We start from the raw sequence: 23741 nt of genomic DNA, 5'->3' as shown, positions 1-23741 counted from the left end.
GTTGGTAAGGGTTAATGTAGACATGCCGAATATACTTAGTTTCCTGAGGAACTATAGGCGCTGTTGTGCTTTCTTGGTGGTAGCGTCGACGTGGGTGGACCAGGACAGATTTTTGGAGATGTGCACCCTTAGGAATTTGAAACTGCTAACCATCTCCATCTCGGCCCCGTTGATGCTGACAGGGGTGTGTACAGTACTTTGCTTCCTGAAGTCAATTACCAGCTCTTTAGTTTTGCTGGCATTGTGGGAGAGATTGTTGTCACTACACCACTCCACTAGATTCTCTGTCTCCCTCCTGTATTCGGACTCGTCGTTATTTGAGATCCGGCCCACTATGGTCGTATCGTCAGCAAACTTGTAGATGGAGTTGGAACCAAGTTTTGCCACTCAGTCGTGTGTGTACAGGGAGTAGAGTAGGGGGCTAAGTAGGCAGCCTTGCGGGGCTCTGGTGTTGAAGACTATTGTGGAGGAGGTGTTGTTGTTCATTCTTACTGATTGTGGTCTGTTGGTCAGAAAATCGAGGATCCAGTTGCAGAGTGGGGAGCCAAGTCCTAGGTTTTGGAGCTTTGATATGACCTTGGCTGGGATTATGGTGTTAAAGGCGGAGCTGTAGTCAATAAATAGGAGTCTAATGTAGGAGTCCTTGTTTTCGAGATGCTCTAGGGATGAGTGTAGGGCCAGGGAAATGGTGTCTGATGTGGATCGGTTGCAGCGGTATGCGAATTGCAGTGGATCAAGGCGTTCTGGGAGTATGGAGGTGATGCGCTTCATGATCAACCTCTCGAAGTACTTCATTACGACTGAAGTCAGGGCCACTGGTCGGTAGTCATTGAGGCACGTTGCCTGGTTCTTCTTTGGTACCGGTATGATGGTGGTCTTCTTGAAGAATTGTTTCATTTCCTCGGAAACTGGCTCATTTACCATCCTACAAGTATTTTGTCTCACACTTTGGTAGACTGTTGCCCATAGCTTACAGGTACCATTGTGGGGACTTTTATTTTTATTGCTTCGCCCGTATAAGTCTTCAACTTGGCATAAGTGCTCTTTAAGTTCCATGGTTGAACTTCCTCTCTTAGTTACTGAAATGTATGTTTGCCGAACTTGGTGGCTGATGTCCCTGTATCCACTTCCATCTTAAGAAGCTTCCCATTTACCCAGAGTGTTACAGTAATAGGGTCTATCTTGCCTGTTTTTGATGAAACAGAGGGTGAATACCAGAATCACTGGAGCTTGTCTCTTCCAAATTGTATACTTGTAACATCTTAGTTGATCTATTACTCGCCGATCTTCACTTAGCACTGCTTTATCAAATGTCCTCTTTCATGACAACAAAAACATTCAGCCTCCTTAAACCGACATGATTCAGGAGTGTGATTACCTGAACATCGGTAACATTCCACTTTAAGCATTTGCCTGATTGCCTATTCTGTACCTTTTTGTTTTGTTGGTGGCTGCAGTTGTTTCCCACTTCATGGCTGCAGGTTTCTGCACTGAATGGTGCCATTTAGTGCACTCTGCAGCTCTTTAGCACCTTTTTCAGTACTTTCCATGGCCAGCGCTATCTCCATTGCTCGATTATATAGTCGATAACTGCTTCAATTTAGCAAAAATAGTTGCAATTGATTCACCTGGTGCTCTCACCCTTTAATTAAATTTGAATCGGGCAGCACGGTGGCGCAGTGGGTTAGCCTTGCTGCCTCAAGGCGCCGATATCCCAGGTTCGATCCCGGCTCTGTGTCCACATTCTCCCCGTGTTTCGCCCCCACAACCCAAAGATGTGCAGGTTAGGTGGATTGGACACGCTAAATTGCCCCTTAATTGGAAAAAATGAATTGGGTACTCTAAATTTAAAAAAAAAAAATTTTTTAATCTCTGGAGTATAATTGATGGTTGAGTGTGCAATTCAGCCTTCACTAAATCCATGAGATCTCTAATGATTTGGAGTTGGGCACGCTTGGGGCTGTAAGCATGCAAATAAAGTTTGAGGTCTGAGTTCCACAAATACTTAGGAGAATTGCTTTGCATTTCGCCTCTTCCCCTATTTCGTTTGCTTGGAAATAAAATAGAAGGTGCTCGACATATTGTGTCCAATCCTCCGTGGAGGACTCAAATAGGTCTATTCGCCCAAAGAGACACATTCTGGTGACCTTGATTAAAACAGGGTACTCACAGGTGTCGGGCCAGAGGCAATGTCAGTATAGTTGATCCTCATTGCCAGATGTAAAGATGCACTTTCACAGACTTTGTTAAGGATTGTACAGCAGCCTCATGGCTGTAGGTAGTTCCCAAAATGAATCTTTGCCTAGGAGCCTCACTCACCATGGGGTGATTCCACACTCGGTGTCCAATGTGACCCTTACTCTGCTGTGTTGTCCTTAAAGGGACAAACATCACAGGATCTAAACTCCCCAAACCCCTCAATTTTTCAATCCATGTAACATCCTGGTGAATGGTCGCTAGATTTTCTTTGAGGGTTATATTTGAAGAATGACTGCCCAAAGTTGAACAGAAAATTCGAAAAATCCAATGTACTCTACATACGACTGGAGATGAACTTCATTACTTTTTTAAATCATAACTTTGTGATGAAATCCAATATCTTATTTGCTTTATTAATCTTGCAAGTTTACTTGTGTTGGCTTGTGTTCCTAGACCTCTAAATTATTTTGTTCGCAACCGTCTGCCTGGAGCTTTCCCATTTAGATTGTAATCCCATCTACCATTCTTGCAACCAAAATTTAATAAATCATTTTGTATTAACTAAGTTGCATCTGGCAATGTTCCATCCATTCACTAAATCTACCGAAATGTTAGGCTCTTGAGTTGTCAATTCATTATGACACCTAACCTAGTGTTCAAGAAAAGTCGTATCTCTCACCTAAAAGCACCAAAATAAGAAATCATATTTAATCTTTAAAAAAATTATATTTCTAAGTATCGTTTCATACCTGGATTCGGCTGCAAGTACTCAGTGGTTTTAGACAGAACCTCTGCCACGGCTTTGCTAGTAGCTTCTATTTTCTTAAAATAAGAAAAGAAATCAAAGTTCATTTGAAAATTTAAATATGAATGACAACAATGGTTGTCGTCAACGCTCTTGTATGAATGGTTGTAGTCAATACTCTTGCATAAAGCATCTGCCTGTGGCGACTAAATATAAAATGTGCAAGTACTTCTAGTTCTCCAAGAGCACATTACCACATACCATTGATAAGATCTACACCCAACATTTTTCTAGATAACCCTTCATTTGCGAAATTTTCATTTAGAAATCAGAGCAGTTTCCACAACTGCACTTGTAATATCGCCCCACTCATAAATTCTATTCAGGTCTGTCAACCAGAGAAAAAGTGAAGTATTCAGAATATTAATATCCAATACTTTAAGTACCAAGTTTCTTTGTTGTTATTTAGTTAAAGCAAGCAAACAACAAACGTGAGCTTTGTTGGTAGAAAACAGGGTGAAACTAATAGAATAGATTCAAAGCTTGAGGGTTTCAAACGGTGCTACATGGATCTAAAATATACATGAAACCATAAACATAGTGCAAAAGCCATTTACCTCTCGTACAGGTCCCACCCTTATTGACCCCCTACTCTAATCTAAACTACACCCCTCACCCCCCCACCCCCATCTGCTGACGATTAGTTTCCCGCAAAGAAGTCAACGAACGGTTGCCACCTCCGGGTGAACCCTAACAGTGACCCTCTCAAGGCGAACTTGATTTTCTCCAAACAGAGAAAGCTAGCCATGTCCGATAGCCAGGTCTCCGTCTTCGGGGGCTTTGAGTCCCTCCAAGCTAATAGTATCCGTCTCCAGGCTACCAGGGAAGCAAAGGCCAGAACGTCTGCCTCTTTTTCCTCCTGGATTCCCGGGTCTTCTGACACCCCGGAAATCGCCACCTCTGGACTCAGCGCCACCCGTCTTTAACACAGTTGACATGACGTCCGCAAACCCCTGCCAAAATCCCCTAAGCTTTGTACATGTCCAAAACATGGTTCGCCGGTCCTCCCGCACATTTTGCGCACCTGTCCTCAACCCCAAAGAATCTGCTCATCCGGGCCACTGTCATGTGAGCCCGGTGAACAACCTTAAATTGCATCAGGCTGAGCCTGGCACATGGTGCGGATGCATTGACTCTACTCAACATGTCCGCCCATAGATCATCCTCTATCTCACCTCCCAGCTCCTCCTCCCACTTGCGCTTCAGCTCCTCGGTCTGCGTCTCCTCTGACCCCACAAGTTCCTTGTAAATGTCCGAGACGCTCCCTGCTCCTACCCGCCCTCTGGAAACTACCGTGTCCTGAAACCCCTTAGCGGTAGAAGCGGGAAGGTTAACACCTGTTTACGTAGGAAGTCCCGCACCTGCAGATACCTGAATTTGTTTCCCCTCGCCAACCCAAACTTCTCCTCCAGTGCCCTCAAACTCGGAAAGCTCCTCTCTGTAAACATATCCCCCATCCTCTCAATCCCCGCTCTCCGCCATAACCGGAACCCCCATCCATGCCCCTGGGGCAAACCGGTGATTATCACAGATTGGGGCCCAAACCAATGCTCCCACTGCTCCCACATGCCGCCTCTACTGGCCCCAAACTCTCAGGGCCGCCACCACCACTGGACTGGTGGAGTACCCAGCGGGAACGGTAGAGGCGCAGTTACCAACACCCCCAATCTGGTGCCCTTACATGAAGCCACCTCCAAGCGCACCCATGCCGACCCCACCCCCACCACCCACTTCCTGATCATGGCTATATTAGCCGCCCAGTAATAGTTGCTGAAATTTGGCAGCGCCAGCCCGCCCTCTCCCCGACTCCACTGAAGCATTACCTTCCTTACTCACGGGGTCTTGCCGCCCAGACAAAGCCCATGATCACTCTGTTGACCCGCTTAAAAAAGGACCGTGGAATAAAAATGGGGAGACACTGAAATACAAATAGGAATCTCGGGAGGACCGTCATCTTTACCATTTGCACCCCCCCAGCCAGAGACAACGGAAGCGCGTCCCATCTCTGAAAATCGTCCTTCATTTGGTCCACCAGCCGGGCCATATTCAATTTATGCAGCTGGTCCCATTCCCGCACCACTTGGATACCTAGGTACCTAAAGCTTCCCTTTACTAACCTAAACGGCAGCTCTCCCAATTGCCTCTCCTGTCCCCATTCCTGGACCACAAACATCTCACTCTTTCCCATATTAAGCTTATACCCTGAACACCGGCCAAATTCCCCTAAAGCGCTCAGGATTTCTTCTATCCCCTCCATTGGGTCCGCAACATACAGGAGCAGGTCATCCACACAGAGCGAAACCCTGTGCTCAATCCTTGAGGACAAGATTTTGGCCAGCAACTTGGCATCCACATTTAACAGGGAGATCGGCCTGTAAGACCCACACAGCTCCGGGTTCTTGTTCCGCTTAAGAATCAGCGAAATCATTGCCTGTGACATCGTCGGGGGCAGCATCCCTCTTTCCCTTGCCTCATTGAACATCCTTATCAACATCGGCCCCAATATCCCAGAGAACGTTTTATAGAACTCCACTGGGTACTTGTCCGGCCCCGGGGACTTACTCGACTGCATGGCTTTCAGACCCTCCACTATCTCTTCCAACCCGATCGGAGCCCCCAGTCCTTTTACCCGCTCCCCATCCACCTTTGGGAAATTCAGTCCCTCCAAGAAGTGCCTCATCCCCTCCAGCCCCGCAGGGGGTTTCGACCTGTACAGCCTGCCATAGAAATCCCTAAACGCCTTATTCACCCCTACTGAATCACCAACCAGATTCCCATCTCCGTCCTTTACTTTCCCTATCTCCCTAGCTGCCTCCCTCTTCCTAAGCTGCTGTGCAAGCATTCTGCTGGCCTTTTCTCCATGTTCGTAGATCGCCCCCCTCGCCTTTCTCAGCTGCTCCACCACCCTCCCTGAGGTCAGCAAGTTAAACTCCGTCTGCAACCTCCGCCATTCCCTTAAAAACCCTGCCTCTGGGGTCTCCGCATACCTCCTATCAATCTGTAGTATCTCCTTTACCAGTCGGTCCGTCTCTGCCCTGTCCACCTTCTCCCTATGGGCCCGGATCAAAATCAGCTCCCCCTGACCACCACCTTCAGTGCTTCCCACACCACCGCTGCTGAAATTTCCCCCGTGTCATTGACCTGCAGGTAACTCTGAATACATTTCCTAAGCCGCTCGCACACCCCTTCCTCTGCCAAAAGTCCCACATTGGGGGCAGCACGGTAGCATCGTGGATGGTACAATTGCTTCACAGCTCCAGGGTCCCAGGTTCGATTCCGGCTTGGGTCACTGTCTGTGCGGAGTCTGCACATCCTCCCCGTGTGTGCGTGGGTTTCCTCCGGGTGCTCCGGTTTCTTCCCACAGTCCAAATATGTGCAGGTTAGTTGGATTGGCCATAATAAATTGCCCTTAAGTGTCCAAAATTGCCCTTAGTGTTGGGTGGGGGTACTGGGTTATGGGGATAGGGTGGAGGTGTTGACCTTGAGTGGGGTGCTCTTTCCAAGAGCCGGTGCAGACTCGATGGGCCGAATGGCCTCCTTCTGCACTTTAAATTCTATGAGATCTATGATAATCCAACCTCCAGTACGGATGCTGATTACTGTCTTTACTAACCTGCAGGTCAACCCAGTGCGGAGCATGGTCTGAGATTGTAATCGCCGAGTACCACATGTCCACAACCCCTGTCTGTTTTCAAGCTTGACCGGTCCAAGCCATGGTCCATAACTGTGTTGAAGTCCCATCCCATGACCAACCTGTGAGAGTCCAGGTCCGGTATCTTCCCCAGCATCCTCTTTATAAACTCCACATCATCCCAATTTGGCGCATATACATTTACTAATACCACCTGCTCCCCCTCTAGCTTCCCACTGATCAAAATGTACCGACCGCCCACATCAGAGACTATTCTACCCGTCTCAAACACCACCCGCTTATTGATCAGGATCGCGACCCCTCTAGCCTTTGAATCTAATCCCGAGTGAAAGGCCTGACTGACCCAGCCTTTCCTCAGTCTAACCTGGTCCGTTACTCTAAGGTGCGTCTCCTGCAACATTACAACATCCGCCTTCAATCCCCCAAGATGCGCGAACACACCTGCCCTCTTGACTGGCCCATTTAACGCTCGAACATTCCAGGTGATCAGCCTAGTTGGGGGGCTCATTGCCCCCCCCCTCCGCCGATCAGCTATCCCCTTTTTTAGGCCCGCCTCCAGCCCGTGCTCCGCGCCTCCACCAGTCCATCCCCAGGCAGCCCCCGCCCCCAACCTCCTCTCTGTCCCTCAGCTCAAGTCCCTCCCTCCTCAGCAGAACATTCACCTCCCCTCCCCCCTAGTAACAACACCCTGTAACCTAGCCCCTTTACTAAACCAAACATATGCACACCCCCCCACTGCACTTCCGTGAGCTACCTCACCCAGCTAGCTTGGTGGCTCCCATCTCCGGCACCAGATAGTCTCCCACCTATTGTTCCCTCCCCACCGCTCATACAAACAAACTCCAGCATCAAACAATCCCCACACAATTGCCCAACAGAAAAAACACCAAGATCAAAACCGAGCACACCTCCATCCCCCAACAGTGCAAATGAAACCTTAACTCACTCAGCTCTACCGCTGGTCCCAAATCAATGCAAATGGCATTACAAACATCTTCCGTAAAACGCAAAACGAGAAACTTTTTACAAAAACAGAGAAACAGAAAGAATAAAAAACAAAAACATGAACGTTGCAGCCAAGTTCAAAAGTTCTCAGTCCTTCGCCAGCCCTTTCTTTTTTGCAAAGTCCAACACGTCCTCAGGCGACTGGAAGTAGAAGTGCTGATTCTCATGCATGACCCAGAGACGGGCTGCGTATAACAGTCCAAACTTCACCATTTTCTTAAAAAGGATCGACCTAATCTGGTTGAAGCCTCCTCTCTTCCTGGCCACCTCTACACTCAGGCCCTGGTAAACCCGCAGGATGCTATTGTCCCATTTACAGCTCCGTGTCTGCTTGGCCCACTGTAAAATGCGCTCCTTGTCCGAGAACATGTGGAATCTCACCACCATTGCCCTCGGGGGGGGGGGGGGGGGGGGGGCGGCTTCCTCGCGAGTGCTCTGGGAGCCCTATCCACCTCCAAGGGCCGGGAGAATGTCCCATCCGCCAGCAGCTTCACAACATGTCTGCAATGTATGCCCCAGCGGCCGTTCCTTCGGACCCCTCCGGGAGCCCGACGATTCTTAGGTTCTGCTGGCGGGACATATTTTCAAGGTCCTCCACCTTCTCCAGGGGCTTCTTCTGCTGGTCCCTCAGCATCCCCACCTCCAGCTCCACCGCAGTCTGATGTTCCTCCTGCTAAGCCAACGCCTTCTCCATCTTCTGGATCGCCCGATCTTGGGTGTCCAATCTATGCTCCAACCGCTCAATCGACTCTTTTATCGGGTCCAAGCCTTTCTGAATGACTTGCATTAGCTGCTCCATAGACTGCTGGGTCGACAAGCCCGAGGTCCAAACCTCCGCCATGCTGTCTTCTGTTGCAGCTACAGCCCAAGCCTTCTCTGTCTTTTTGTTTCTGCCCTTACGAACACTTCTAGTCCTTCTCTCTATGCACCAAAGTGGGAATTCAGTAAACAATTGCCACCAGCACCCGTTTTACAATTCAAGTCCGGTAGAAAAACGGGGGAAAGGTCCAAATGTCTGACCAGAGTGGGAGCCGCCAAATGTGCGACTTACTCCTCCATAGCTGCCACCGGAAGTGACAGATTTATTTCTAGAGAGTACACAAATCAGGAAGTATTGAAAAGGAAGCATGCTTGGACAGCAAGCTGTGCAGCTAATGCAGATAAAGCCGTCTCCCATTTTCTTCTAAACTTGAACTCGTGCAAAAGGTTACTGCTTCTATCCACTTACACAAAGTCCTGTTCACCCATCACCTCGGTGATGTATACCAGCTTCCGGTGAAGCAACGTTTCAAATTTAAAATGTTCATCCTTGCGTTCTAATCCCTCACCCTCACTCCATTTAGTAAAGTCTTCCAGCTCTCTAACCTTCTGAGATCTTGGCATTCCTCCAATTCTGGCCTCTTGTGCAACTCCAATTTTATTCGCCTTCGCCATTGGCAGATATGCCTCAGGCTGTCCAGGCCCCAAGTTCTGGAACTATCTCTCAAATACTATGAGGAGAGGCTGGGTGAACTGGGCTAGAATTTAAGAGAATGAGAGGGAATCTACTTGAAACGTATAAAATTCTGACACGGTTGGACAGAATGGATGCAGCGATGTTGTTTCCTCTGGCTGGAAGGTTTAACATAGAATATAGAACGATACAGCGCAGTACAGGCCCTTCGGCCCACGATGTTGCACCGAAACAAAAGCCATCTAACCTACACTATGCCATTATCATCCATATGTTTATCCAATAAACTTTTAAATGCCCTCAATGTTGGCGAGTTCACTACTGTAGCAGGTAGGGCATTCCACGGCCTCACTACTCTTTGCGTAAAGAACCTACCTCTGACCTCTGTCCTATATCTATTACCCCTCAGTTTAAAGCTATGTCCCCTCGTGCCAGCCATTTCCATCCGCGGGAGAAGGCTCTCACTGTCCACCCTATCTAACCCCCTGATCATTTTGTATGCCTCTATTAAGTCTCCTCTTAACCTTCTTCTCTCCAACGAAAACAACCTCAAGTCCATCAGCCTTTCCTCATAAGATTTTCCCTCCATACCAGGCAACATCCTGGTAAATCTCCTGTTTAGAACAAGGGCTCACAATTTCAGGATATGGGGTAGGCCATTTAGGACTGAGATGAAGAGAAATGTATTTGATGAATCTGTGGCATTTTCTACCACAGAAGGCTGTGAAGGCCAAATCATTGAGCATATTTAAGAAGAAAATAGATAGATTCCTAGATTCTACAGGTTTCAAGGGTAAAGGGAGAGTTGTGGTGCTGAGGTAAATGATCAGCCATGATCATGTTGAAAGGGTCGAATATCCAACACTACTCCCGTTTTCAGTGTTTCTATGTTACTATTTGCTCTCTACTTCTCTCACCTCCTTTAAGAAGCTCTTTAAAAAACTAATTCTTGAATCTGTCCTGATATATCCTCATGTGGCTGGCTCAGTGTCAAATTTTGTTTGGTAACACTCCTGTGAAGCAGATTGAGATATTTTACTGAGTGAAAGAAGCTATAAAAATTCAAGTTGTTGTTGTTGTATTAAGACTGCCTCATCAGAACCCAGTGCAGAGAGATGCTATAGTGCAATCACATACAGCCTTTTACAAGTTCTTATGAGCAAATTCCAGTTCAAGCTCGTGCTTCCCTCACAAATCAACTTTCTTCCAAGTCAATGATGTTCCGATTTGAAGAATCACCTCTTGGTATTGCCCCTCTGCAGGGAGAAATGACCTTCTCAATGCAGGCCTCAGATTCTCCCTCTGACTCCCAAAGGTCTTCAATCAGTGCCAATTGTTGGGTGGCATCACTCGTTATCTCAAATCTACTTCTCATGCAAGGAACGGCAAGACTTTAAACAGTGGTCCCAGCGCTGATATGAACAATCATTAAACAGAAAATGTTCCTGGTAAATTGCACACGAATGCACAGTCAGCATAAGAGAATTTTCCCCAAAATTTGGACAAACCTTTGCTCGCTCCATAAACAAAGAAAATTATGACACAGTCTGCAGTGCAAGATTGTAACCGAGGCCGACAAAAAGTAGAATTGACCCATTGAGAGAATTATTTCATGGATTCTATCTGAAAACATTATAATTGTAGCAAAATATCCTAGCTTTCCTGGTTACAAAAAGAATCTAAAACATGGAGGAGAGAAATTTGTTTGCAGTTAAGTTGATTATCTGGGGGCTGATGGAGCCCCAGGTTGCGAGCTATTCAGTTTCTACATTGATACCATGATGAAAAGTCATGCGGGGTATATATATATATATATATATATTACATATTATGCCTCCCCCTGGAGAATCGAGAGAGTCTGTGTAACACTACTAGAATTGGCGATCCATGGATTAATTCCTCCTGAAAATATTTAAAGATTTTTTGTTGTGTGCCCTGATATCTGTCCAAGCTATCCAATAGTATCCGGTGGTAGAATCCGCAGGTGAACCATATGATGTTGATGAAAAGACTCTGGAATACGTGAAGCACTTCTCATACTTCGGCAGCCACCTCTCTCAAAAGGCCACCATTGGCATGAAGATCTAACACTGGATCAGCTGTGCCAACTGACCCATCTACAAACTACAGCAGTGAGTGTTTGACAACAGAGATGTGTCCAGAGTTGTTGTCACCACAATCCTGTACTGCAGTGAGACTAGAATTGTGCATCAGCGACACAAAGGGGCGCTAGAGAAATTCCTTCAGCAATGCCTCTGCCGCATCCTTCAAATTCCATGGGAAGATCATTGAACAAATGCTAGTGTCCTTCATGAACCTGGCTCCACAAAGTGTTCAGGCAAAACTCCTACAAAATATACTTAAATGGGCTGGACAGTGTGTTTAAATGTCCGAAACTGTCTTTCCTGCAAGGCTCCAATTTCGCAACTCGTAAAATGGCGAATGTTCCGGGGAAGTCAAGAAAAAAAACCTGCAAGTCCCCCTGAAGCTCTCCTTGAGATGTGGCAGCATTGACCTAATGACTGGGAGGAGCTTGCTACCAATCTTTCAAAATGGCGACAACTTGCCCATCAAGCTGCATCACACTTAAAAGAGTCAAAAAGCCTTAATAATGAGGTAGAACGGCAGCGAGAAGAAAAAGGAAGCAAATCCTGCTATTCAGATCCCAACACCTCATGGGATATTCTGCAAGTTGAGAAGCAAACATAGCAGAAACTTGCAACACTTGGTTGATGTCATATCATCAAACTGAGGGACAGTTGATGACGATCATTTTCAGAAAGAATTGCTATAGAATTTAGGGCACAAAAGGCACACAATGTAATGGCCAGAAAAATAATTTAAGATAAAGCTATAATCTCAAAAAGCAAAATAAATCCACTGCACAACATCTAATAGTAAATTGGATGATCCATCTTGGTCTCTACCTGCGGTCCTTAGCATCACAGATGTCAGTCTTCACCCAATTCGTTTCACTCCACGTGATATCAAGAAATGGCAGAAGGCAATGGATACTGCAATCCTATGGACCCTGACAATATTCCGGCAATGATATTGAAGACTTGGGCTCCAGAACTTGCCGTGCCCCGAGCCAAGCTGTCCCAGTACAGCTATAACACTGGCATCTAGCCAGCAAAGTGGAAAATTGCCCAGGTGTGTCCTATCCACAAAAAGCAGGACAAATCCAACCTGGCTCAATCATTTAATCAGTATTACTCTGCTCACATCACAACCTTGGTCCAAACATGGACAAAAGAGCTGAACTCCAGAGGTGAGGTGAGGGTGACTGCACTTGACATTAAGGCAGCATTTGACCAAGTGTGGCATCAAAAAGCCCTAGCAAAATGGGAGACAATGGGAATCAGGGAGAAAACTCTCCACTGGTTGGAGTCATATCTGGCACAAAGGAAGATGGTTGTGTTTGTTGGGGGTCAATCCCGGGAGATTGTTGTGAGAGTTCCTCAAGGTAGTGCCTTAGACCCGACCATTTTGAGCTGCTTGAACAAAGAACAAAGAAAATTACAGCACAAGAACAGGCCTTTCAGCCCTCCAAGCCTGCACTGACCATGCTGCTCGTCGGAACTAAAGCCCCTGACCCTTCCGGGGCTCATATCCTCTGTTCCCATCCTTTTCATGTATTTGTCAAGATATCCCTTAAAAGTCACTATCGCATCTGCTTCCACTACTTCCCCCGGCAGCGAGTTCCAGGCTCCCACCGCCCTATGTGTAAAAACCTTGCCTCGTATCTCTCCTTTAAACCTTGCCCCTTGTACCTTAAACCTATGCCCTCTGGTAATTGACTCTTCCACCCTGGGAAAAAGCTTCTGAGTATCCACTCTATCCATGCCCCTCATAATCTTGTCGACTTCTGCCAGGTCGCCCCTCAACCTCAGTTGTTCAAGTGAGAACAAACCAAGTTTCTCCAACCTCTCCTCATAGCTGATGCCCTCCATATCAGGCAACGTCCTGATGAATCTTTTCTGTATCCTCTCCAACACCTCCACATCTTTCTGGTAGTGCGGCGACCAGAATTGAACACTATATTCCAATTGCGGCCTAATTAAGGTTCTATAAAGCTGCAACATGACTTGGCAATTTTTACACTCAATGCCCTGGCTGATGAAGGCAAGCATGTCATACGCCTTCTTGACTATCTTCTCCAGCTGCGTTGCCACTTTCAGTGACCTGTGTACCTGTACACCCAGATCGCTCTGCCTATCAATACTCTTACGGGTTCTGCCATTCATTGTATAGTTCCCATCTGTATTAGACCTTCCAAAATGCATTACCTCATATTTGTCCGGATTAAACACCATCTGCCATCTCTCCACCGAAGTCTCCAACCAATCATTATACTGCTGTATCCTCTGACAGTCCTCATCGCTATCCGCAATTCCACTGTCATCCACAAACTTACTCATCAAACCAGTTACATTTTCCTCCAAATCATTTATATATATATTACAAATAGGAACGGTCCCAGCACTGATCCCTGAGGAATGCCACTAGTCACAGTCTTTCATTCAGAAATGCAGCTTTCCACTGCTACCTTCTATAACCAAGCCAGTTCTGTATCCATCTTGCCAGCTCACATCTGATTCCATGCAACTTCACCTTTTGTACCAGTCTGCCATGAGGGACCTTGTCAAATACCTTACTGAAGTCCTTGTAGACAACATCCACTGCCCTACCCTCATCAATCATCTTTGTCACTTCCTCAAAAAAACTCGATCAAGTTAGTGAGACACGACATCCCCTTCTCTAAACCATGTTGCCTCTCGCTAATACGTCTACTTATTTCCAAGTGGGAGTAAATCCTGTCTCGAAGAATCCTCTCCAATAATTTCCCTACCATTGATGCAAGGCTCACCGGCCTTTAATTACCCCAATTATCCTTGCTGCCCATCTTAAACAAAGGAACACAGTCTATTCTCCAGACCTCCTCTGTAGCCAGTGAGGACACAAAGATTCCTCTCAAGGCCCCAGTAATTCCCTTCCTTGCCTCTCTCAGTGTTCTGGGATATATCCCATCAGGCCCTGGGGACTTGTCTACCTTAATGTTTTTCAAGACCCCCAATTCCTCCTCCTTTTTGATATCAACATGACAAACTACTTAAACACCCTTCCCCAGAATCATCATCCACCAAGTCCTTCTCTGCGGTGAATACTGACGCAAAGAACTCATTTAATACCTCGCCCATTTACTCTGGCTCCACACATAGATTTCCTCACCTGTCCTTGAGTGGGCCAACCCTCTTGCTCTTTATATATGTATAAAAAGCCTTGGGATTTTCCTTAATCCTGTTGGCCAATGACTTTTGTGACCCATTTGAGCCCTCCTGACTCCCCAATTTAGCACTTCACCCGAGGACCGCACTTATCTTCATCCATCAGCACCATAAAGCTTATTGAATTGAAGTCACTGTTCCCAAACTGCTCCCCTACTGAAACTCCGACCATCTGGCCGGGCTCATTCCCCAATACCAGGTCCAGTACAGTCCCTTCCCTAGTTGGACTGTCTATATACTGTTTCAAGAAGCCCTCCTGGATCCTCCTTACAAACTCTGCCTCATCCACACTCCTAGCAGTAAGTGAGTCCAAGTCAATATAGGGGAAGTTAAAATCACCCACCACAACAACCCTGTTACTTTTACACCTTGCCAAATTCTGCCTACATAATCTGTTCCTCTATCTCCCACTGGCTGTTGGGAGGCCTATAGTAAACTCCCAACATTGTGACTGCACCATTCCTAATCCTGAGCTCCACCCATATTGCCTCACTGCATGAGCCCTCCGAGGTGTCCTCCCGCAGTACAGCTGTTACGTTCTCCTTAACCAGTAGTGCAACTCCTCCATCCCTTTTACAACCCCCTCTATCCGCCTGAAACATCTGTATCCTGGAACGTTAAGCTGCCAATCCTGTCCTTCCTTTAACCAAGTCTCTGTAATACCAAGTCTCTGTAATGGCAACAACATCATAGTTCCAAGTACTAATCCAAGCTCTAAGTTCATCTGCTTTACCTGTTACACCTCTTGCATTTAAACAAAGGCACTTGAGTCCACCAGACTCTCATTGAGCAGTAACCACACCCTGTTCTTCCTCTGAGTCTTACTGGCGCTACTCTCTAGTTCCCCTTCAGTTAATTCACCTTTGATTTGGTTCCCACCCACCTGCCTAACAATGACCTTCCTCCTTATAAGGTGTGACAATGTTCACTGATGATTGCACAATGTTCGTGACCCTTCAGGTAAAGAATCAGTCCATATCTAAATGCAGCAAGACCTGGCATTAACATTTGTGCCACAGAATTGCCAGGCAATGACCATCACCAGCAAGAGACATCTAACCACCCCTTCACATTCAATGGCATCACCATCCCTGAATCCCCCACTATTAACCTGGGGTTACATTTGTCCATCCACCATCTGCAAGGCACAATTCAGGAGTGTCACAGGATACTATGCACTGCCTGTATGAGTGCAATTCCAACAACACAAAAGAAACGTGACACCATCTAGAACAAAGCAGCCATTTGATTGGCACCCCAGCCACTAACTTAAACATTCTGCCCCTTCACCACTGATGCACAGTGGATGCACTGATGCACAGTGGCTCCAGTGTCCACCATCTATAAGATACACTACAGCAGCTCACCAAGGTTCCTTCGACAACACCTCCCAAATCCTCTACAACCTTGAGGGACCAGTATAGAAGATGCTTGGGAACTTTGATGGTACTCACCATCCTGACTTGGAACAATATCACCGTTCCTTCACTGTTGCAGGGTCAACATCCTGGAACTCCCTCCCTAACAGCACAGTGGGTGTACCTACAGCACATGGCCTGCAGCACTTCTTTTTCCAAATGGCAGGCAGTGAGATATGCCGAAAATCTCTTTGACCAAGCTCTTGCTCACCGGACCCAATATATCCTTATATGACATGCCATCAAATTTTGTTTGATAATGTCCCTGTGTAGGGCCTTGTGATGTTTCACTACATTAAAGGCACTTTACAAATTGCAAGTTATGATCTCCCTTTTGCTTCACCAGTTGAAGAATAAATTGTGAAGCAAGCTTTGGGGAAAGTATCTTTAAAAATAGGATAATAAAGTCCCTTGTATCCACACCAAACATTAAGTTTTAAAGTTAATTGCTCATTAAAGGTAACAATCAAGCATTTTTGCATTTCATTGGTATGATTTATAAACCAGACAGCAGGTGGCACTCTAATGTTTTCCAATAAGCTTGCTTGAGTCAGACTGTGATCAGAGTGCCGTTGTATTTACGATGATACACAGACTGCATCGATCAACAGAATGTTGAAGTAGCAAAACAACCGCCAAACGGGTGCTGGTGCATTTCTCCACATGATCTGCCTTATCTAATCCCAAACACCTAGTCACTTTCCAAGCCCTTTATTTTCAAATTGTTATTTAATTCCTTTTTGAAGAATCTAAGGGGCTGGATCTTACAGCTTTTCTCCAGCATGTTTTCAGCAGGGACACAGGTAAACCATGACGGTTGGCAAGCCCAACACATTCCCACCCAGCTTCCATCATTCAGTAGCTGGGAGGTGTGATGATATGCATAAGGCAAGTTTGTACATAATGTTATGTATGCCCTCCGACCACTAGGTGCCATTGTAAATCCATCGCATGACCCTATAGTCTGAAACTATAGGGGGTAGGTCGTGCTGGAGGATAGACATATTTGCAGTAGTTCCAGAATAGTTGATTAGTGTTAGTCGATTATTATTTTAGTTATCCTAGTTATCTAATTACGCAGTTGTTGCACAAAATTATTTCAACTATAAGTTTTGTAGTTCATCATTCACTTCGGCCAGTCTACAGAATATGACAGGAAGGTGCCGAAATAGGCAACCTACCCACCATTTTTGAACACTTAAGGGTCAATTGAGCTTGTGAACAAGCCATTGACCTGTATTAATATCGGATTGGCCAGCAGCTCTCGTGGGCGGGGCGTCCTCCCACTTAGGGAGCAGAAATTGCACTCTGGCCTGTTTATCCCCCTGGCTGCAGTGCAGGCTTCTTCTAGCTGCATTGGCTGCTGACCGACTCTTCAATGGAGTGTGAGGAGGGTGAGCAATATGCAACCCTTACCCCTCCCATGTAATCCAACCCATGGCCTCTGTTTCAGCCAGTTTGCGCCAGCTGGTCCTACACTTTAACCACTGATTATATCAAAAGGTTTTTCCTAGGTGTCCCTTCAATTCTTTTTGGGTTTGGTTGAAATTTTGTCTGGTTACCATCTCAGCAGCGAGTGGAATGAATCTATCACTGTTTACCTTGTAACAAACCTTTGCAATCTTTAAAAAAAAATTTAGAGTACCCAATTCATTTTTTTCAATTAAGGGGCAATTTAGTGTGGCCAATCCCCCTACCCTGCACATCTTTTGGTTGTGGGGGTGAAACCCACGCAAATACGGGGAAATTGTGCAAACTCCACACGGACAGTGACACCCAGGCCCGGGATCGAACCTGGGACCTCAGCTCCGTGAGGCAGCAATGCTAACCACTGCGCCACTGTGCTGCCCAAACCTTCACAATATTGTAGGCATCGCTTCATCTTCTCAGCTTTAGTTAAAAGCCCTAATATTTCAAATAGCTTTTCATAAATGAAATCGATGTTCTACAATCAATAAAGCACTGGTTTAGACTCGCCAAGGAACTTCAAATATTTTCTCTTATATGCAACATCTGAAGCATATTCACCATATTTAACAGCCGACTTGATGTTTTGCTATTAGCTGTAAGCCTTTCACAGAAGCACCTTTACTTACCCGTTCCATTTCTACAAAGTCCTCATCTAGTTTTGTTCCTTCAGCTCCACCCATTTTTTCACTGACAAACTGAAAAACAAAAATGATTAAAGTGTCAAAAAAACAGCAATCCACACATGTTTTGAACATGAAGTGCAAATAAAAATGAACAGCCAAACAAACATTATACAAACATACATAATATCTAACTCCTTCTTGAAAACACACACTGTTTTGGCTTCAATTATCTTCTGTGGTAGCAAATTACACAGGTTCACCACTCCCTGTTGAAGAAATTTCTCCTCACCTCAATCCTTAATGGTCAAGCCCGGATCCTCAGACTGTGACTCCTGGTTCTGGACTCCCCCGCTATGAGGAATACCCTTCCTAGATCTATCCTGTCGAGAATTTTATAGGTTTCTAGGAGATTCGTTCTCATTCTTCTGAACTCCAGCGAATAAAGTCCTAATTGAATCAGGGCAGGATTCTTCAGCCCTGCCTGCCACAAGAACGCCACGGGCGAGACGCTGACAATGGAAAACTCCATTGACCGCAGCTGGGGTTCTCCGGTGTCCGGCTGAACTCGATTGGAGAATTCCGCCCTCAATCTCTCCTCACAAATCAGTTCCGCCATCCCAGGAATCAGTCTGGTAAACATACGCTGCACTCCCTCTTTAGCAGGAACATCCTTCCTCAGATAAGGAGACCAAAACTGCACACAATACGCCAGGTGTCATCTCACCAAGGCCCAATATGACTGTACCAAGACATCCCTGCTCCTCTACTCAAATCCTCTCACTGTGAAGGCCAACATACCATTTGCTTTCTTTGCTGCCTGCTGCACCTGCATGATCATATGAATACAGGAGGCAAAACCATACAAATATGGAAGAATGGAGGGGGTGAAGTAACATGTAGCCAGATGGGGCAACCTTTGAGAGGAGCGGAGATGCCATCAACGAGCAAGGTGTCTGTCAGGCCTGTAATATCAACGTATCCTTCAGGGATGATATCACTAGTGAGCGATGTCTTGTTTGCGATGATGAATCTTCCAGCCTTGCAACATAATGGTGAGAAAACAGGGAAATATTGCTGGGTTGAGCAATGGCAATATTTAGGTCACATGGAAAGAGGGTGTAGGGATGAGGAAGTTTACAAAAAGTGGACCCAGATGAATAAGGTAGAGCAGGCCGTACCTATTACATACAGGCAAATGGAATGAGTTTAAACAATTTGGATTACTGGTACGTCATATTTTAAACGAGATGGAATTTCATAGGTTGGAGCAGAGTGTGTTTATGGGCTAAAGGATAGTGAGCCTGAGACTGTGACAGGAGAGGGGTTCATTGAGAAGTAGTGACAGATTGAGAGGATGATTGACACAAGCAGTGCTATCCATATGCAACTTAAAAATATTTATTTTTGGCAGCTGGGTATCCATAAGAATAGTTGAGAATCTTGAAGCTTTGAAGAAATCCACACCGGTAGTCTGGGTTTGCCAAATCCTAATTTTCTCGACAGCCATGCCTAGTGTTTACACGATACAACATACAAATTAATCTTAGGAAATAAAGGCAGTTTAAGTTATTTAAATTTGTATTGTGTATATTAGGAATAATAATAATAACCTTTTAATGTCACAAGTATGAAGTTACTGTGAAAAGCCCCTAGTCGCCACATTCCGGCGCCTGTTTGGGTAAGCTGGTACGGGAATTGAACCTGCGCTGCTGGCCTTGTTCTACATCACAAAACCAGCTGTCTAGCCCAGTGAGCTAAACCAGCCCAATAAGGTACAAGTTTAAGTTTAATTTGCGTTTCTGTATTTGTGTGCTAAGGGTTGAAACTTCAGTTTAGCTTCATGTTAAACAAAGGTGCCAGCAAGCCTGTAGGTTTAGTTTCACTTTAAACGTTGTCTGTATTATAATTAAGGTTGTACCACGTGAAACCATTTACAGGGTTTAAACAAAGCTGTCGCGTAGCAACCAGAGGTTTACACTGAAAGACAGAAGCACCTGAGTTTCAGTCTGGAACCAGGTAATCCAGAGGCAAGAAACATTCCACAGAAACTGTTAGAACAGGCAGGACAATACAGAGGGACAGAAAGCATGTCTCAGATGCTAAATCGAAAGTCCCAGAAATCAGGGGACGGGACCAAAGAGGGAACAGGACCAGGAGGTTAAAGGAACAACAAACAGAAATCTAGAAAAAGGGTTCTGTTCAGTGAAGAGGAACAGAGGGAGGCTCCCAGTTACTGACAGGGCTACAAGGTGCAGAACTGGAGATGTTGGCTAGCGAGAGGCCAGACATCCAAGGTGAGAAGTTTGCAGACACCTCAATATGGCCTGTGAAGCGTTGGTGTTCTGCTGGTGTGACTGGGTACCTGAAAAATTGCGTGGAAGCTTGAATGGGCAGAGTATACCAAAAAAGAGGAATTGAATTCCTGGAGGTGGATCCTTGAAGAAACCGTTGTTTGGGAGATGATTCTGAGATGTGTTCTTTGAAAGTGGAGTTTGGAAACTCTTGTGTGAAAGTCAGAGTTGCAGTGACGTTAGTTGGCTCAAAGTGTGACCAGCATCTGGGGAGGAATTAATGAGAAATCTGCAGCCGACGGCTAAACTACTTGACCTATCCTCCCACTCTGCAATTGTGTGTGCATGTGTGAACTCGCAAATGCACACGAGAGAATTAGAGCATTCTTCAAAATTATTCTCACTTCAATTGGGTGTTAGGTACAATAAATACTATTATTTCTTCTTCCAAAATCTTCGAAGAAAACCTGTCTCTGTGTGCCTTTTACAGTCACAGCACTTAAAACAGTTAAACGGTTACAGAATTGGCAAGCGACCTGCTTCTCAAAAGAAAAATCTGTTGTGGTTAAATGAGTAGGAAGAAAGTGGAGCCATTCTACCCCTTCTCATCTAATCAATAACACCTCTTTGAAGAAGAGGTGGTCAGAAACCCCTTCCCATTTCCTCGAAGGAAAAAACACGTAAAACGGGGAAATACGAATACTGGTCCGAAACGTTATTTTCCTTCTGGGTTCTGTCAACCATTTCCCATTCATGTCACATTCAGGTCACAAATCTACCCAGAGCTTGGTCCTAGATCTTGTACACAGCTAATGTGCGATTTTAGTTTCACAGTGTTCAACTATGAAGGAGAAATGTTTGGTTACATCTTATCCACCGTGCACTGAGATTGAGTAAAACCAAAAAGCTCATGATCTACATACACCCCTTCTTCGTAAAGCCTGAATGCTTATGTCAAGTCAAAGTTGGCATCCAGTTCAACCTTCAAGTACTAACATGCTTCAACAAACTGGGGACAGGCGCCCCTTGTATATTTCAATCTAGACCTTTGGAATTCTCTCTTGGCCCATACAAAGCGTTAAGAACACATTATTGAATGGTTTGTCCATTGTTCAAGTTGTCAAGCAAAAAACACAGAGCCCTACAAAAACCACCAATGGCTCAGCATTGTCTGTAGAAAGCAGCGTCATTGTTCTTTCAGAATTGCCTGCAACAAATACACTGATGCCACCCAGTACACATCACAGATGAAGACATTGATTAGGACGGGTGACAATGAAACAAATTTAATGTATTCCTCTCAGGAGAGCTGTATGGCATCACAATCAGCCCAAAGCAGCACTTGATTTAAAACAAACTGACAATCTGCACTCCTCGCATTATTTCAAAATTGCAGCTTTCCTGTGATGTATGCCTGCCTTGGGCTGCACAGATGCTGAAGCCAGTCCAATGCTCATCATCTGTTGAGATCACACTAATAGAAAACATCAACATCTCCCTTTGCAACCATAAATCAAAGTATTGAATGTTGGAGTATTTGGTTTCATCTGTTAGAGAAGGCCTGTTACATAATATTCAAAATTATCCATGCTTTGCTGAGATTTAGGTAATAACAAAGTCTATCCTGGCTCGGTTTATATTGTTTCCACAGTGAAGAACAACATTACATTCAATGCAAGTTTCAGCCATGTCCAAAACCGCACTTTGATGGATCACAGAAGAAAGATTTATGCTTCAGCATTTTAATCCAATGTGAATGCAGTTGTTTTTGGCACTTCCTATATCCTACAAAAAAAATCTGCTTTTCCAATGTCGATGAGATATATAATTGTAGCTATTTAAATGTGCATCCTACAGAAAGTGGTATGGATAAATTCAACATTCCTCACCATTACTTTCAATTGTTTGTCTCTCCCTCAACTTAGAAGGTAGATTCAGGACTCCCACGCTGCCATTCGAATGCCTCCCTTAAAAAGAAGTGCAAATTACATAACTTACGAAGCAGTGAGCACACTTACTCTTAACTCTTGCTCCCTCTTGAGTGTGGTTCGCAGCTGGGTGCCGAATAGCTGAGCTTATCTTCAGATGGCTTGACCACAGGCCAATCTGTTAATAGCTACTTGGAGGTAAATGCAAACAAAATGTTTCCATTCCTGGGGAAATGGGTCTGACTGGTTCCAATTATGGACTTGATGTATGGCGAATTGCAACACAGAAACAGGTTATTCATTCAAAGTGCCCTCTATACTGATGTTTATGCTCCACACGAGTCTCTTTCCTAACTTACTTCACCTAAATCTATCTACATATCCTTCATTTCATTCACTCTCATGAACCTATCTACTTTCCTCTTAAATGCATCAGTTCCATTCACCTCAGCTTCTCCCAAGTTCCAAATTCCAACAATTTTTCTTTAGGTAAAGCAGTTTCACCTGAAACCTATATGGATTTATTAATGGGATATATTTTTTGCCACTAGTTTTTGATTCCCCAAATCTTCTCTACATCTATTCCATCAAATGCCTCCATCACAGCCTTAATTTTTCTACAGAAAAGAGCCCCAGCCTGTTCAGTCTTTCCTGATAGGTAAAATATCACAGTTCCGCTTTCACCCTGTTTGCACTTCCTCCAATGCCACTATATCTTTCTTGCAATAGGTAGACCAGAAGCATACACAATGTAGTTTAATCAATGTTTCATACTGAGCCTTATCCTCCCAATCCAGATATTGTGTGGCATGGTGCAGTCAAATTGAAATCTTTGTATTGCAGTTAGGTTTTACAAGAGGCTTAGAGGGATTTGGAACTAATCGGATTATTCAAGTAGGATAAAGACAAAACAGTGCATGTGTGCTTAAAAGAAAATGTCTGCCTTTTCCTGATCATACAGGAAAGGTCAGTGAGAAATTTTATTATTTCTTATTGATTAATTTTCATTGGTTATTGGTTAATTGGTTCTTGGTTGAAAACAACCAAGAAAGTGAGAAGCTTTTGCTTTTCTGACAATAAATGATAAATGTGTTTTCAATGGGTTGCCTCTGTACTACCCTGTACCTTTTAGTTGCATGGCCCAAATGGCAAATATTAATCTTATTTTAAAATCAAATTGCGCGAGAAGCCAGATATAGTAATACACAGGGCTCTGTTCTTGCAGACAGAAAGAACATGTACACACAGTGCGCCTGTTTCAACTAAATACCAACAGCCATTCTCTAGTTGATTCCTCAGGACAATGCCTTGACTACAGCCAAATTGTCTGGTTTGAATTTAAACAAAGTTTGGCAATTAATTGTCAATCATTAGTGAACTGGTGCATTCTCCATGGCAATGCCTCTACCACTTGCCAATCAATCAGCATACTCTTTTCATGAAGTATAAATTGTTGTTCCCTTCACATTTGGTATTTTTATGTATTGTCCTGGTGAGTGCAAAATGAAAAGCTTCAACAACATTTGTCTTTTCTCAGCAGTACCCAAGTTCTGGGTTACCAAGTGACTATTTGAATTAAAATATGATTTGGGGAGATTATGGGGATAAA

General features: G+C 44.9%; 1 protein-coding gene across 1 annotated transcript in view; it reads right to left on the bottom strand.

Annotated features, from left to right (window-relative positions):
- sh3gl3a (SH3-domain GRB2-like 3a) overlaps window positions 1–23741 on the bottom strand; it is a 185138-nt gene that overhangs the window by 38469 nt on the left and 122928 nt on the right. Inside the window, exons 2-3 of the mRNA XM_072468731.1 lie at window positions 17917–17985; window positions 2949–3021 (exon numbers count right to left, since the gene is read on the bottom strand). Coding sequence (XP_072324832.1) covers window positions 2949–3021; window positions 17917–17985 — 142 coding nt within the window. The remainder of the gene's footprint in view (window positions 1–2948; window positions 3022–17916; window positions 17986–23741) is intronic.

The sequence above is a fragment of the Scyliorhinus torazame genome, chromosome 12 (assembly GCF_047496885.1).
Source record: "Scyliorhinus torazame isolate Kashiwa2021f chromosome 12, sScyTor2.1, whole genome shotgun sequence".
In the NCBI taxonomy this organism is placed as follows: Eukaryota; Metazoa; Chordata; class Chondrichthyes; order Carcharhiniformes; family Scyliorhinidae; genus Scyliorhinus; species Scyliorhinus torazame.
This window is presented reverse-complemented; position numbering and strand designations above follow the sequence as displayed.